Source organism: Clinocottus analis, unplaced genomic scaffold, assembly GCF_023055335.1.
Source record: "Clinocottus analis isolate CAN_PGR_092001 unplaced genomic scaffold, fCliAna1.0.p SCAF_5, whole genome shotgun sequence".
NCBI classification, from domain to species: Eukaryota; Metazoa; Chordata; class Actinopteri; order Perciformes; family Cottidae; genus Clinocottus; species Clinocottus analis.
The window spans coordinates 13,816,922-13,834,390 of record NW_027176207.1 but is presented as its reverse complement, the minus strand read 5'-3'; the positions used below and the strand labels follow the sequence as shown (position 1 = coordinate 13,834,390).

Genomic DNA, 17,469 nt, shown 5'->3' with positions numbered 1-17,469 from the left:
AGTGTGACCTTTTCAGAATATTTGATCTGTGTAAATTCATAAAGAATTTAGATAATTCTTCTTTATTTTAAGGGTGTGGTTTTATGCCCAGCAGCACAGATAACGACTGAGAAGAACTGGCTTTTATACCAATACTATTTTCAACCTTGATTTGTAATTGGTGGTCTTGTGCACACAGGAACGTCCATTCATCTCGCTTTGAAAACTCTTCACACATCTGTTGCAGCGTGTCGGTGGAAGATATTTGTGTTACTGTGGCTCCCGGTTCATTAAGGGAGTGGCAATATCGACAAGGCAGTATGTGGCATTAAGATTTGTCTTTGTCTTTTCTCTCCCCTCCAAACACTGTGGCAGAGCAACACATGATTTGGACAGAAAGAACTGACAGCCTTGCCTAGCACCCGGCCTGTGATCAGCCATCTCCACCAGCAAACTGAAGCTTGACCCGCACTTCATCACCAGCCACACAAACATCTTCGGAACAAAACGTCATCTAACTGTGAGTACGCCGGACGGCTTCCGTTTTTACGTTTTCCCTTTATGTGTAAGTTAGAAATAACTTAGCACAAAGTATTCATGCTTGTTTCCAGCACTGTATTGCACTATTTCTGCAGTGGATTTCAACTAAATTATATATCTGTTACTATCAAATTTTGTTTTATTGTTAGAACCAAAGTTTAATTTATTTCTGTTCAGTGTATAACTGCATTCCAAATTATAATGCAATTCTCTACATGTTTAAGTTTTGTCAAATAAATAGAATAGATAAGTTATGTGTTGATTCTTTTATTTCATCATCAATCTGTTTTCAGCAATATATTTCTTATTCATTGACAGACATAGTGTAAATGAATTATTTACGACATTTTGGACATGATGTTCAGTTTCAAAGATCAAAACCAGGAAATGGATCTTGAATAAAATGGCTGTGTTTAATAATCAGTCAAATAAGGTCAACCGCTTTAATTAAATTATACTCAAGCATGGTTATGTGCAAAATAAATTGATTTTACAGTGATTATGAAAACTCTCAATTTGCATAATTCTGACACTTTCTACCTCTCTAATTTATATTAAGATTTTAATTTATTCGCACATCTAACTGGTACAAAAAGCATCTTAAGTTATCTTGCACACTGATAAGCCGGGTCACATCTAGTGTATTCCTAGGATAGTTAGGAAGCGCCATCACAGTGAACACATGGCTAACAAAAGAGGCCTGTTGTCATCTAAGCCCAGTGCACCACCTACTGGTGGTCGAAGGAATTTCAGGAATACACAGAGAGAAACTTGTAATAATTAAACAGGAACCATCTTAATTGTCTTTCAACTTATCTATAAGGAATTTTCAAACCATAATTTTAAGAGACAAATCTTATGGAGATGTTTAAACTGAGACTGGAGTAATTACAAATTACCATATCAGTATTAATATCGCTTATCACATATTTAATTGATTGTAGTAATGTGAGCTGGTTGTGTTTTCTAACAGCCCAAAAAGATTTGTGATGCATTTGCTCATAACTATGCTGTTAGTGAGTGTATATTTCATTCTTCAATTACACGGTTTTATTCCTCCTTATACATCAATAACAATGTAACAAATAGTGTAAATATGATGTTTGTAAACGTCTTCACTTCATTAGTAAATCCAGTTTGATAATGTAGTGACTGTGTGTCAAAGCTTTAAAGTTAGCTGTGTTGCGTCCTGCTTGCAGGTGACATCCGTTGCAAGGGGATGACCGAGCGCATTCATAACATCAATCTCCACAACTTCAGCAATTCTGTACTTGAGACCCTCAATGAGCAGCGCAACCGTGGGCACTTCTGTGACGTGACTGTTCGGATCCATGGAAGTATGCTGCGAGCTCACCGGTGCGTGCTGGCTGCTGGAAGCCCCTTCTTTCAGGACAAGCTGCTCTTGGGCTACAGCGACATTGAGATCCCTTCTGTGGTCTCAGTGCAATCCATCCAAAAGCTGATTGACTTTATGTACAGCGGGATTCTGCGGGTATCTCAGTCAGAGGCCCTGCAGATCCTGACCGCTGCCAGCATCCTACAGATCAAGACCGTCATTGATGAGTGTACCCGCATCGTCTCCCAGAATGTGGGCCTGGCCGGGCCGGGGGGCTTCCCTGGTATACCAGGAGACTCTGGTCAGGATACGCCCCGTGGCACGCCAGAGTCCGGCACCTCTGGGCCCAGCAGCGACGCAGAGTCAGGTTATATGCAAGCAACATCACAAAGCATGGATCGTGCATACACATCACTGTACTCCTACCCTGGCCTCACTCTGCAGAACGGCACCCGCGAGCGTTCCCTGTACATTAACCCTATGTCGACAAATTACGATCCGACTCTAAGCACTCAGGAGGTCCAGCAATCTCAAGATCCGCCCTGGATGAACCGCATTCAGGAGAGATCTCAGCAGGGCGACCGCTTCATCTCCACAGCAGAGTCCACCCACTGCCGCAAGCAGCCCCGACCGGTACGCATACATACAGGAGGGATGCACATAAAGCAGGAGGCCGAAGACGAGCACAGCTGCTACGATAATTTGGGGGACTGCCAAGACGACACTGACCATAATGAGGGTGTGGAGAGTGAATCCAAGGTTGAAAGTTTTGACTCAGGGGTGAGCTCCTCCATCAGTACTGAGCCAGATGCTATGGAGCAGCAGCCGTACCTGACAGGCTTCGGCCGAGACAGGGATGGTCAGCAAGATGATGGAGTTCCGGTGCATATAGAGGTCAATGACTCGTCCCCAGAGCAAGTGCAAGACCCAGAGGACGGGGACACATCCCACAGCACTAGTGACAGTAGCATGATGCAGACCCTGCCAAACTCAGTCATGCCCCAGTCCCTGTCAAGTGCCCCGCACTACATGCGCCAGGCAGAATCACACACCAGCAATCTGAGGATGCCGCTCACCATGACCAGCAATTCCCAAGTGATGGGCACTGCTGGAAGCACCTTCCTGCCCACGCTCTTTCCTACACAAGCGAATAGAGACAAGTCTTTCATTTACCTTCCTGGCCAGCAGCAACCCCAGTTTGTGTCCGTGCCGCCTCCTGCAATGCCATCATTCCCGAACCCCATGTCGGTACAGCAATCGCCATCGCAGCAGCAACAGGTCGTAGGAGGAGTTGGTTCGGGGGAAAAGAAGCCCTATGAATGCACTCTCTGCAGTAAAACCTTTACTGCTAAACAGAACTTCGTCAAACACATGTTTGTCCACACTGGTAAGTCAGAATGTCTTATGTGAAGTATAGTTGTTGTTTTTTTATGTCAGTAGCTCAGATAAATTATTTAAATATCCATAAGACAATGTAAATAATAGCTGCACAAATACTTTAGAAATATGTTTGATATTTGGAGGACAAACTCTTAATATCGGAGGTCTTATTTATTTATTTAAGATGTAATGTTTAAGAAAAAGCTATTAATTTGTATTAATGCTATTATTACGATGACGACATAGAGCAGAGTCCTTGTAACACAATACATTCCCAGGGTTTGAGGTGTTTTTTTGTTGACACTGAGAAAGCTACAAAATGAATACAATAAATAGGTTAGTATATCACCCGTAAAGCATGTATGCTGTGTTTGTGTACTAGAAAAGTATAAACACACTGAAAAATATGCAAGAAAAGTATTTAAAAAAAACACAGTCTCAATTTTTACACTCATTAGGTCACAGTTGACTCGTATTTTTATTATCATTTTCATCTGACTTATAGTGCCGTTAGACTGCTCATGCAGCACATCATTACACCGTGTACTGCTTTCCTCTCGCACTGACAGCCTTATCAATCATAAACTGTCGAAATCACAACCACAGATAGAAAGAATTAGATATCATGTAATTAGAAAATTGCCTCCTCAAATAGCTATTATTATTCATAAGATTCCATTGCGTGTCCAGAGCCAGCTATGAAGGCCATTTCAAACAAAATGTCCCAGTTTCACTCAGACAGTTGTGCGGAGCAGAGCGATGACATATTGAAAAAGAAAGTCACTGATCGATCAGTCCCATGAGCCGAGACCTCAACGGCTCATGGCAATCAATGATGGATTACCTTTACTCAGTCTTGTCACAAATATTATTCAAAAACAAACCGGATGTCCTCAGCATGACATCATTACAGCAGCATGATTTATCTCAATATAGTATTGATGCCCTGATGAGATATTCATACATGTAAAATATGTGCAATGTACTATTTCAGTAACAAAAAAGGAGGTATTTTTGCAAATAATAATAGTAATATTTTATCTTCATATAGCACATCGATGACGGTGAGAAACACCTTACAACAGTCATGACAATAGAATGATAACTCCTAAATATATAGATGTGTACAATACACACTCAAAAAAGACAGGGCACATAGCAATACATAACACACATGTGCAGCAGAGGTAAATGAAGAAACAACGCCTTAGTTGTATGAGTTATTGTATTGCAAATATAATAGCAAACATAGCAAAGTATAGAAGGTATACCTGTTATAAATGTGCTAGCTCATGGTGCTAATGTGTAACTGATCTGAACAGGTAAAGAAAAGAAAAAAGGAAAAAAAAAAGATAAAGTAGAAGTATAAAACATTGCCTTCATTAAATCAAAACCAGAAGCTTCATATTAATTCAGTGCAGCAGCAAACAGTAGATACACAGGACTTCATTAACTTGCACGATATAAATTGCCTATTCACAGTTTTGTCATTCTCTTCCTCTACCTGTTTGTTTTACACAATTATTAATACTTTAATATTTCACAGACAAGAATTTCATAATTATGTAAATGGAGTTTATGTCTGAACAAACCAAATAGGAGCATAAATGATTTGGCTTGGGATCGTATAGGAATTAAAATGATCGTGTGTTTTTCAAATTCCTCAATTTTTACTTTTCATAAGATATCATTATTAATGTGCGTACATGTTACCAATTATAGGGCACCTTTTTCTCATGAAGGTGTAGCATATACAGCACATAGCAGAACTAGCATCATCACGAAGCTAACACAGATTTAATTAATCCCTTTGCTGGGGAAAAAAAGTATCACTGGTGTATTCAGGGGTCAAATGTTGCTCCTCAAGTTCTTCCATATTTTGTAAACCTGATCCTCAAAACGTCTCTCTTCTTCTTTCCCCTTAATTTCATTTGTCTTGTATGTACATCCAGGTGAGAAGCCTCACCAGTGCAGCATCTGCTGGCGCTCGTTCTCCCTGAAGGATTACTTAATCAAACACATGGTGACACACACAGGGGTGCGGGCCTACCAGTGCAGCATCTGCAACAAGCGTTTCACCCAGAAGAGCTCTCTCAATGTCCACATGCGGCTGCACCGTGGAGAGAAGTCCTATGAGTGCTACATCTGCAAGAAGAAGTTCTCACACAAGACCCTGCTGGAGAGGCACATGGCCCTGCACAGCACAGGCAGCGCCATCACGGGGCTGTCGGGGAGCGCAGGTATCCCGGGCCCGGTCTCCATTCCCATGCCCATGGCTGTCCCCGAGCCCGGAGCTGGAGTGGTGGCCCTCGCCATGCCAGTGAGCGGAGGTGCTGGAGTAGGGGCTGGGGTTGGAACCGGAGTGGGTGTAGCTGCAGAAGCCAGCTGCCAAGAAGGGACCACCTACGTGTGCTCCGTCTGCCCTGCCAAGTTCGACCAAATGGAGCACTTCAATGACCACATGCGAATGCATGTCTCCGATGGATAAGTACTAATAGATAAACTTCTTTCAAAAAGAATGACAAATAAAATGGCACTAGATTTTCCTTTTCTTATTTTGAGGTATGAAGAGTAATGAGTATAGACACTGGCACATTAAGTTTCCCAAAAAAAATTATTGTTTCTTTTTTTTTTTTCTGTTATTCTAAAAGAAAAAAAAGATGGTGGCCTTAAGGCTTAGTAGTTTGATATTGATCTACTGGATGGATCCTAACTACAGGCCTCTAAATGTATGCTTTCCTAAAATATTGATTTATGTGTTGAACACTACCGAAAGGCCTACGAAAGAAACACATACACACAAACACACCTTTAGTGTAGAGATGTCCGAATGAATATTCATGTGCATATATGTTTAAGCGTTTGTGCCTGTGTCTGTCTTTTTGTCTGTGTGCGTGTTTGTGTGTGTGCGTACGTGCGTGTGTTTGTGTGTGTGTGTGTGTGTGTGTGTGTGTGTGTGTGTACATTGCCATGAAACATTAATCATGGCAGTTGTGAACCCATACTGACCAGTTTGGAAACAATAGATGTCCAAGCTTACTGTGGTATAATTTACAACAACAATAACAAAAAAAAATCATTATGGGGTTGGGCTACATATTCCCTCTAAAAAAATACTGATGGTCACAAGATTGCCTTCTTCTGTAAAATAAAAAAGGAGAGTAGTTAATTTGACACTGGGTTTTATTTATTCCTATGGTATTAAGGGATTATAATGCAGCTGTTGTCAAGGTACCAATTTCAATCATTTTACTGAAATGTAACTTCCTGTCAGTGCTGACAGGGACAAATATTTCTCATATGTTTTGTAATTGTTGTCCATGCATTTTGATGGTTAAGATTACGTTTACTAAATTAGGGTGTGTTGATGAGACAGTATTTGAGCAAAAATATGTTTCTTTTTTTCTGAAGTTTGGAGTTTAACTCATTTGCATACACTGCCACTAATATCCTAAAAGACTGTTAAGGCTAGTAGACCTCTTCCATTTCAAAACATGAGAAAAAAAGAAAGATTCTTTTGCTGATGTTTTTTTTTAGCCTTTCACATTCACAGTTATGGCAGGCTGGCATATGCGACTAAACTCTCTCCTTCATAATTGCTGCTCCTCAACTTGCACCTGACTGTTATGGGTTGTAGAATAAAAAAATGTCACTTTAATTATTGTTATTGATCAGCCCACATGGTTGCAATTTAATAATTGGATTCTAATATTTGGGGGGTTTAGGCTTGTCGTTGATTGGAACAGTGTTAAAGAGGGAGGGATTTAATTTAAATCAATCGGAAATAAATGCCATCCTCATCCCGAAACCCCTGTACAACCCATTCATTACTATTGCAAAGCTATTTCAGCAAGTGGGAGCTAAATGCATAACTCGTTATGTATTGGCTCCACTCTGCAGCTCAAATGGCATGCAACGTTATGAAAGGAAAAGCAGTCTCAAAGCAAAACAAGTAGCTCCTTTTGAAATCACACTGTTTCGTTATATACCACAAGTTGCAGATGGACTTATAGACAATAGTATACATTCCTAATTTTTCTAAAAACCTAGACACAGCATGTACAGAATAGATTTGGAAGCTAGTGTGCAAAAGTTGTCATCCATGCATCACATCACGTAAGGCTCATTTCTGATATTTGAATAGTTTTGTATTGCTTTTTATTCAAAATAGGACACACACACACGCGCACACACACACACACACACACACACACACACACACACACACACACACACACACACACACATACACATGCAACTGCCTGCAACTGCAATCTGGAGTATTTGCTCATTTATGTGAGCAAACACTTCCGTAGTTGTATTGTTAAAAGAATAACAAACTGCATACAGTGGTCTTAAAAAGACCTGCTGTAGATTTAAAAAATCAAAGTGCTACTTTGCACATTTTCTTAAAATGCCTGTGCTTAATATTTAATCATTTTCCTTAAATGAACTTCTATGATTTTCTTCTATTCAATTTCAAAGGAAAAAAAAAATGTTTTTTTTTTTAAAATCTTGATAAGTGGACTGCATTATTTTCTTGCATATATGTTGCACTGCTTAAACCAATAAGTGCACTACTGTTAACAGAGATATTATAGTTTTAGAAAAGAGGATTTTTTTTAATCTAACATTTGGTTGTAGAGTTCACATGTAATAGAATAGCTTTGTTTCAATTTATTCATTAAGTAATTCAGTGGTTCTTGGCTTTTGTTATCGCTTGCAGTTACCTACAGTATATCCTTGTGCCGTGTTAATGCAAGCATTTATTTTTATTTAAATATGTACCATAATGTGTGCTCATCTATGTTTTAACCTTTTGAATTCATTTTTTTATGGAGTCAGCTCCCTATAACAGTTAATCAATCGCATTTCTTTAGAAACAGACAGAATTTTCCTTCAAGAACATCCAAGCCAAACAACATTAACAGTGAAACAGTAATAATAAACACAACTCCCGTCCAACTCCGTTGGCGGAGGTAATGATAATAATAACTATTGTATTATTAATAGTAATACATTTAAAATGTGTGTGTGTGTAACATAAATGATATGTGTGTCCTAGAACAACTTTCTGTGGGTTTTAAGGTGTGGGGGGTGATGGAATGCAGCTTCTTTGATATCTGTCTGTCAGTTGTACACAGTTGTGTCCCTTCCTTAGTGTTTGTATGTCTGTGGGTGTCTGTGTGGTATTTAGCCTAATCAAACTGTTAATAAGTGGAATATCTGAACTGTAGGGCTTCCTTTGCAATATGCAGCACAGGTACTATGAGAAGCAGCTCTCCGAACCTTTTGGGCAAACACGGCACCGGCAACATTTGTTCTGAGATTTGACGAAAGCCTAGGTCAAGTACTGTTGTACTTCATTGTACCCGTTTGGAGAAGTTATATCCAGCTTTTTGAAATTTCATATAATTGCTACTAGATTTTTGATCCCTGTGGAGTCAGCTGAAGTGAAGTCAAGTGATGAGCATGTGAGACCTGGAGAGATTCTGTATTCTGGTTTCTCCTCGGCTAAAAAAAAACACAAAAAAAACAACTGAACAAGCGTGAGGTGAGTCCTCAGTAAAAGTAGCACATTATTTAACATTTGATTAGGCCTGTCTCCTTTGGTGTGCATTTACGCCTAAATCGTATGGTTCCTGTTTGTAGCTGTTGTTGCCAGGATGGCAATATTGCTGCATTCTAGTGCTATATTTGTCTCTACACAGCACGTGGAGGGTAATCTCATGCCTTAACAGACAATGCACTAAACAGAATATGTAAGCAACTGCCGAGATCTCTTTCCAACAGTACTGCCACATGTATGGCACACAGCTCATGATGTTGGTGTCGTTGTCTGTTCAGTACCAAGTTAAACACTGCCAAACTAACATCATCACTTCTTAGAAAGCAAAGGCAGAGACATGAATTGAATTGTTTCAGTGTAACGTGTGTATTCAGTAATCTAGCATTCCTTCATGGCACCTAAATTTTTACATATTTTGTGTAAACACATATATCAAATGCACTATTGACTGTAGCTAGATGAGTACAACCAGCTTTGTGGTATCATTGGTCTAAATAGTAGGTTAAGTAGCTCGATGTTGGTTTTTTGAACTATTTGATTTCAGAATTACACTATCAATTGTTTCTCTATCTTCTTTTTTTTTTAATAACAAAAGTAGCCAATCTCAACATTATCCGGATGAGGGCTAATAACTCGTCCAATCGTCAGTTGACTTCTTGTATCATAAGGTGTTCGATAGCAGACCGGGCTCGGAAGGGGATGAACCTTCTCTCCAGTGTGTCATAACCTGCTTTAGCAAACCCTCCCCTGTTGCATTAGCACCACACGCTCTTCACTGTCCATAGTTATATATTCCTTATTCTGCTTCAGCTACTCGTGGTGGTGCTTAATTCTCTTTTCTCATTGTTGCAGAAAAAGTTGGTTAAAAATTGTTGAAAAAGTTGCAACATTATCCATAAAAATAAGTCCTTATCTCAATCGTGCTTCTTCTAGTTGTTAGTTTGAAAAAAAAGTCTAGACTTTATGTTTGCAAAGTGTTCGCATATTTTCCAGAACAAAACATATTGAAAAGTAGATAATAGCCTTGAGCCTGCAGCTGTTTGTATTGTGTTTCAAATATATTACTGTTCATGTTTTGTTTATCTAGTGTAGAGACACAGGGTCTACAGTACATTGTTGTCCTTCTTGCAGTATGTTTAATTCATCATTATACTTCTTAATTTCAGACTTCCTCCTGCTTTTTTTTATGGTGATCATAGTGGTGTTGTTTATACATACATAGCTTCACGCAACTGGATAAAGGATAGTCAGTTATTGAGTCATATTTCACAGTGTACTATATATGCTTATATGCTTTGCATTGTGATGAAAACAAGGAAATGGAAGATAGTAATGGTGAGGGTCATGTTGAGTAAGGAACAGGTTAATTTTATTTTGATAAGCATGCGTCTGTCTCCATGTTTGTCTTTCAGTCTGTCTCCACGCATTTTTAAGTCAGATATTTTTATTTAAGCTTGAATAAAGTCACAAAGTTGAAAGTAGAATACAGAAAACGCATGAAAACATCCAGATAATACTTTTCTTTTGGGCCTTCTACAGTACACATAAGAGTGAAATAGATGACTTCTTACAAATATACTATATATATTTAAGTATCACCATCTCCACACAGATGAATACATTTTCAGATAGTTTGATAAAGACATAATTGCAGCTAGAGTATACAGTATCTTGTGGGATATAGGGGATATGCCTATCAAGTGCCTATCAGTACATACAGCAACTATACAGAATATTCATAGTTTTTCTCTCCTACATTGCACAGATACAGTATATACACAATGGTCTATTGAAATAAATACTATTTATACTATTACTGCTAAGACCTGGAGGTTGTGAGTACATCCTAAGAGAACCCTTTAAAATACCGGAAATGCTCTATTCATATACAGTAAAAGCTACATCTGCAAGTTTTATTTTTTATCTTACATTTATACTGCTTGGAGGATTCAAAGATAAAAAAATGCAATCACATTTTCACGTTTTTAAGTGAAATATACAAATAGGTTTCGTGGGTTCAGATAGTTTCTGAGACATTTACGTGATTTTGGAATTGAATGACCTTTTTTTTTCTCCACGCTGCTCTCTCTCTCTCTCTCTCTCTCTCTCTCTCTCTCTCTCTCTCTCTCTCTCTCTCTCTCTCTCTCTCTCATTGCTGTTTGGCATCTTACACATGCCATTTTTAGTTCATGTTTTTGCCATTTGCAAACAAGCCATATACTGTACTGTATGTGTGTGGGGGGAAAGGGCAGTGGCACTTTGTGCACAGCAGGGGGAGCTACACATCAACTGGAAGAGGTCAGGCTCGAGCTGTCTACAGCGATGAACAAAAATCCATATAAGTTGAACATTTGGATTTCTTTTATTGTGTTATATAATATATATCTACAAGCTTGGCAGTAGCTACCTCCACTGGCAATTTGTGTACTTTGACCCTGATGGCTATTCCACATGGAAGTCAATGCCCATTTTCCCCACAACGGTCAATAAAGTTTTATCTTATCAGACAGCCTTGCTGTTTACGTGCAGCTTGAAATTGTAAAGGGCAAGCAACGAGCAGCGTGAAAAAAATAAACAGGTCATTGAGATACTTATAACCATTTGGAGGCAAAATGAGATTACAAATTGAAAGTTTTGGCAACAGAGAACACACAAAGCATCTGAATGTCTTTAAGTGGTTGCTTTAACCGCATGAAAACAAAACTAACAGAGAATATAGTGGAGTAAAAAGCATAAATCAAGTTTCAGGACTGAGTGGCTGTGAGATAAAAGGTGTTGAGATGGCTTATTATTCTGTCCCCTGTGGACTAATTAGTTTTCTCTGTAACCTTCTCCAGCCTAGTTAGTGTGCCAAGTTTAGGAGAAGAAAAAAAGAGACTTTTTAAATTGTACCGCAATTGTTAAATTAGATGCGAGAATGAAAGACGAACAGAAATTTAAAATGTTTTTATATTTAAATCTGCAAAACCTATATGAACATAATATGTAACAACAAAATATGCATCATACCAAAAGCAAGTGATTGCGTATATTTTGAATCTTTAAATCCTCCATAATGCATAGTTTTCAAGTAAATGGGAGAAAACAGCTATGATTAACAAATGAACATTTGGAAGGCAGAGTTTCATATACATCAAATGTTCATATGAATCATTAACAATAATATAGGCTAGTCCCTGTCATCCAGCCGTCACACTATGGCGCACACAAACAGCATCTGTTCAGATTTTACTGTCAAACATCCAGATTCTGTCTTCATTTTGAGCTTTACACATAAACCGTGAAGCAGCTGTTCAGATTTTAAAGTACAACACAGCTAAACTAAGCTATAAAAACATCTACAGTATATCCACTATGACGCTTTCTCCGAACATGCAGTTATCACACTACCCTGATGAGGTTTTTAAGAGATATCATCATCAGGTAACAACCATCCATCAGTCCAAATGAAGCATGCAGTCCTGTCTACACAGCTTTGTTCCTGTAGGGGAGAACTTTGTTTTTGATGGAGCACAAGCTATATTTCTGAATGTCCCTCGATAACAGGCTTTCTGTATCCTTTTTAATTTCATTTTCACAAGGATGAGGAGACTAGGGCACGTTTGAGACTCAGAAGACTAAACATTGAGCCTCTTTGTGTTCTCAGTCGCTGTAGTCTTCTTCTTTTTTTTTTTTTGGCTTAGTCCACCGCGATGAGACGATTCGTTTTTTAAGTGCGTTAACTAAAAACATGCATTCCTGTTCAAGTCCAGAGCATTCCAACTCGTAGTCTGGCATTCATTTTTCACACTTCACTAACCTAACGTTAAGGAGGATTTCCAGCCCTTAATGGTTTTACACATCAGTTGATTATTTGGTCACGTCGTAGCAAACATTGCCCATTACATCAAAGTTTAGCATAATGTATATTTCCCTCACGTTGTTTGACCTATTCTCGCTGTAAATTCAAATTTCGTCACAAATCTCATCCACTTTGAGCACAGCTGGAGCTTGTGTTGGACCGGTTCTATAGACAACATGCACTATGCTATCACTCTGTTTCTCTATGTAGGTCTCTCCTTCATAGTGCAGAGACATAAAATAAATACAAAAAATATTTAAAAAAAGATGTTGGCCACTGTCTTAGCCAGCACATAGTCTGCCATAATTGACATCCAGACTCAGATTTAAACTTTTAGCACTGTAATGTACCTAAAGGAGGCTGGTGGTTTGTAAAGCGGGGCCATGCTAATCATTAGAAGTCAAATGAAAAAAATAAACTGTACTAGACAATGTTTGTTTTCATAAACCAAAGAAGGGTTAAGAGAATTTAAGTTTGATGGAGAAAGTAACATTGATTTTCTGTGTGTGTGCTTGTGAGGTTCCTAAGCGATCGGGTTAGTTTGCTATACAGTTGTTTTTTTTCTTTGTTTTTCTTCTCATTGCCGGGTGCTTGTTGAAAATGCATCTTTGTTTTTTTGTTACTTGATCAGTTGTTTATAGTTTTGTGTTTGTGTTCATTTGCCTACTGTAGACCAAAATAGATTTTTTTTTTATAAGAAATGCAACAAAACATAAAAATGAATCTGACACAGTAGCTGTGATGTAAACTATCGCATGTTAAAACATGTGTAGGATTGTAAGTGTTGCATCGTTCCTCTGACAAAACATAATAATCATTGATTATGTCTTCTATACACACATTTAGCAAATCAGTGTAGACCTGTTCACCTTCACATTGGATTATTTCTAAATAGTTTTGTGATTGCAGTTTTTCGTCAAATATTGGCACTGTCTAATATTTCAAGGCTGTCTCTAAAATACTAATCTGACATTGTGACTTTGAGAACATTTAGCCATTTATACTTGAGATGGACCAAGTTGTTAAGTTTGCACATATTTGTAGGTTGTTTATTAAGCCAAAAAAGAAAGAAAAGAGAACAATGATACCTTCAGTCTCAGCAATTCAAGTCAAACCTAGCTGATGTGTTCATGATCTCTGAGCAAATATTTCAGTCGTTCTGTTCAATAAAAAAAAATAAAAAAAGCATCAGAGCCAGCCGTCACTACATGATAAAAAAATTAATTAAAAACCAAACTGTAACACGCATTTTAATATCACAACGTGGTCCAAATATTTATGAAAGTGATTACATATATTTTTGTAAGAACATCACCTGCGAGCAGAATGTAAACCATTTGGCTAAATTTGACAATATTTTATTACTGTAAGGTCTAATTCAAGGTGAATCTGCTGTATATTTTTCATCTTGTGTGTTCAAAATAGGAAACGTAATTACTGTAATTCGGGCAATGTTTTGTACCTTTGGGCGAAGACAGAACTTCTCAAACATTGGCATTAAAATCCGAAATGACATGCGCCCTAATCAAAGCAGCTTAGGTTTGTTCCTTCATCTGGCTTTCAGGCTTTTTGCTGCCATATCTTGTATGTAGATGCTTTTTGTAAACATGCACTTGAGTTGAACTATAAGATGTGCTTATAAATATGTGTATATTTTGTTAGGCTTTATTTTGCCTAAGTTAGCTTGATATTTTATTATTTCCCTAAAAAAATACTTCTCCTGTATAGTTATGAACTTGGCAGAAGTGGAGCTGTTGTAGTAAAGGTAGTTAACATCACAACTAAGCAACCCTGAAATATATGCTGCAGTAATGTGTTTTCAGTTTGTTTTTGATAATTTATGCTCCAAGTTGGTTTGTATTTTATTATTATTGTTATGAAACAAGCTTGTTTGAAATGTATTGACTGCTGTTTTGAAAGAGGGGATAAAGTTTTGTTGTTTTTTAATGTATGTGCAAGGACGTTTTTATAATATGATTTGTCAAACACTGGACTGGAGTGAGTTTTCCAACATTTCCAAGTTGAGAGATGTATTTGACAGACATAACTGCACAGACAACACCCGTTAGCACAGATGTGAGCTGACAGAGAAGCACACCCTCCCAGCGGTACCGGGCAGGGTGACTTAACATGGCCGCCATCCTCCCGTTCAAAATAGGAGTCATTCAGATGTAAGAAGTTATGACATTTCCTTCGTGCTAGTTAATTGCATTCATCGGGTGATGGGATATGTAATAGGAACTATTTATTAGGGTTCTCCTTCCAAATTGCTGCATGGCATCTACTGGTGACAGTTATTGTTTTGTTTCCTTCTGAAAAAGAAAGAGAGCTCTCTTTAAATATTCAGAAAAATCGTAAAGGGATTCCACTTGACAGCTATGGAGCTATCAGAATCACCTGGTATGTTCTCGCTGTGGTAGACAAATATGACAGTTGAGTCTCATTAACCCAAACGCCACTTATCAAACCAGAAAAGAAATTTGCACTAGACTTATTTTGGTCTTCTTCTTCTATCTAAAGCAATATAAATCACTAAACACATTTTTGAACCATAGTTGTCGCCCATGCTGAATAAATGCTGATATTTGACAAGTTTTGATTAGTTTTTGTATTAAAAATCGGTCGCTTTTTTAAATGCACATCCACATATTGTTGTTGGTAGAAGGGTTTTACTTCTCCCCGAGTATTGGTGTCCAGATTTGAGGGGCATTAAAACTTGTTGTTTCCTCCTGTGATTGTTTTGGACAAATCAAGCAGCTTTGAAAGTCAGAGACGTATGAGGGAAGGAATCATTTTCCACAAATCAAATGTTGATTGTTTTCATCACATTTGAAGACAAACACAAATACCAAAAGTTAAACCCAGCTGTCCACCGTCGTGCACACCTTTCCCATAAAAACACTCGACTTCTCTGCATATTTGGTCACTTTGAGTGCTTTTTTTTTACCGGGATGTTACAAAAAAAATGCTTTAAACTGAAATAATAATACGTATTAGATGGAAGAAAAAAAAAATCCAAATGCACCTTTTTGTCGTATAAACACAGCATCATTGGCTACACATGTAGAGAATCTGTGTCCACCAAAATGTATCATACTTCATCCTTTTTCAACGAGGTCATTCACAACAGCAGTAATTACTGACCTTAACGTCATTATTTTGTTGATGGATAAGTGTACATTTTTGAATAATTCATAAACAGCAAAACTTCACCATTTTATCTGGATGTAGTAGCTTTCCTGTTTTCACCGCTTTGTGGTGTTGTTGAAAGATGTTGCGGTTTGTCTAAATATGTTGCGTGTTAGAGGAAGCATAAGTATGTGCCTTCTTGTAATCTCCTTGGTGAGCTTGTTATTATTGAGAAGCTGAAGCCAGCCAATTGTGTTTGCACTAAAACCAAATTGCTTTTGTGATGTAGACTATTTAAGCAAGCTTGTTGCGTCACTTTAACCGTACAGTATGCATGAGGGTGAAATTGGTAAGTCTAGGGCTAGAGCTCTCATCCGTTGACCTGTAAACCAGTGCAGCTTAGAGGATCTTGTGAATATATCTTGGCTTAGTTTTGCATTAAGTTTTCAATTCCATCTCCTTACTCATCAAGTTTGTCACAGTTTCTACAGTTAAAAAAATGTAAAAAAAAAATACAAAAAAACAGCAAATAACACATACCATGAATACAATACAGCTTTTACTTTCACATGCCACAGTTAGAGAGTTACACAACTGCAGTAGAGATATTAATTTATCAGAATCCATGAGAATGCATGAGTATACGAGGTCGCCTCAAGACTATTGGTCAAATTCATTTAGGTTGTTTTTGAAAACTTGTATTTATTACATATTTTGTCGACATCTAAGAAAGGCCAACATGCTTTGAGTCTTACAAATGCACCTTATTCATGTCAGTCCATGTGAGGGGAAAAAAGGCTGGCAATGTAATATCTCTGATTTAGCACCTTACTACACAGCATGTTTTCACTTTATGCCAGTTTAGCTATTCTTCCATATTTATGATTTCAAAAATAAATCTCAGACTTTGTGAAATTGTTTCATGGGATGTGCCAAAGTTTGGAGGCGATCTCCCAAGTGTTTATGCTTATCATTTTATTTTCCTCCTCCTTCAGTTATAGCAATGGTATGTCAAAACTTTCCTATAACAGTGTGTGGAATCAATTTATCTCAGCAAACAGTATCATTACTTGCCATTTTACAATAAGCCCTGTATTTCACATATATTTACCAGTGATGTGTATTTGTTATTATAAAGAAAATAGCCGTAAAAGCTTCATTATGTTACATAATATTGTGACTTTTTTCGAAAAACTGTGAAGACTTATCTTGCATATACTTTATACAGAAGTATTAAGCCTTAATACAAAAGACTAAAAAAAGTGTGGAAGAATAAACTGATTGTTGCTAAGTAAGGATGATTTTTGTAAATGTTACCAGCACTTTTTTTGTAATTTTCACTCTCTGAGGTATTGTACAAGTTCAAGCTGTTTGTGAAGTTTGATTATGAAGGAATAAAAACTAGTACTTTCCTGTACTTCACAGAAAGTCTTGTTGCTGTCTTATTTTTCTGTTCTTTCTCCTGGTGGTTTCTTTATGAAAATACTGCATGCTGAATATATACTGTGTAAAGTGACCATATGTCTTTAAAAGTTTGAAAGACGCAATGGATGATAGTTGATCTCAATATAGTCAGCTAAATAGCTGCTTTAGCTAAAATTAAGTCAGTAGATAATATTAGCCTGCTGGTGTGTTGATTCCAAATACAGTTGGAAGTGACAACAACAGGCTGGATTGTCTCCCAGAATGCACTGG

The 17,469-nt window shown here is 37.7% G+C and overlaps 1 protein-coding gene across 1 annotated transcript in view; it reads left to right on the top strand.

The window, feature by feature from the left end:
* Positions 1-17,202, top strand: part of zbtb20 (zinc finger and BTB domain containing 20) — a 32,396-nt gene extending 15,194 nt beyond the window's left edge. Inside the window, exons 2-4 of the mRNA XM_068601361.1 lie at positions 355-499; positions 1,719-3,242; positions 5,188-17,202. Coding sequence (XP_068457462.1) covers positions 1,739-3,242; positions 5,188-5,723 — 2,040 coding nt within the window. The 5' untranslated portion in view covers positions 355-499; positions 1,719-1,738 and the 3' untranslated portion in view covers positions 5,724-17,202. The remainder of the gene's footprint in view (positions 1-354; positions 500-1,718; positions 3,243-5,187) is intronic.
* Positions 17,203-17,469: the final 267 nt, after the last annotated feature.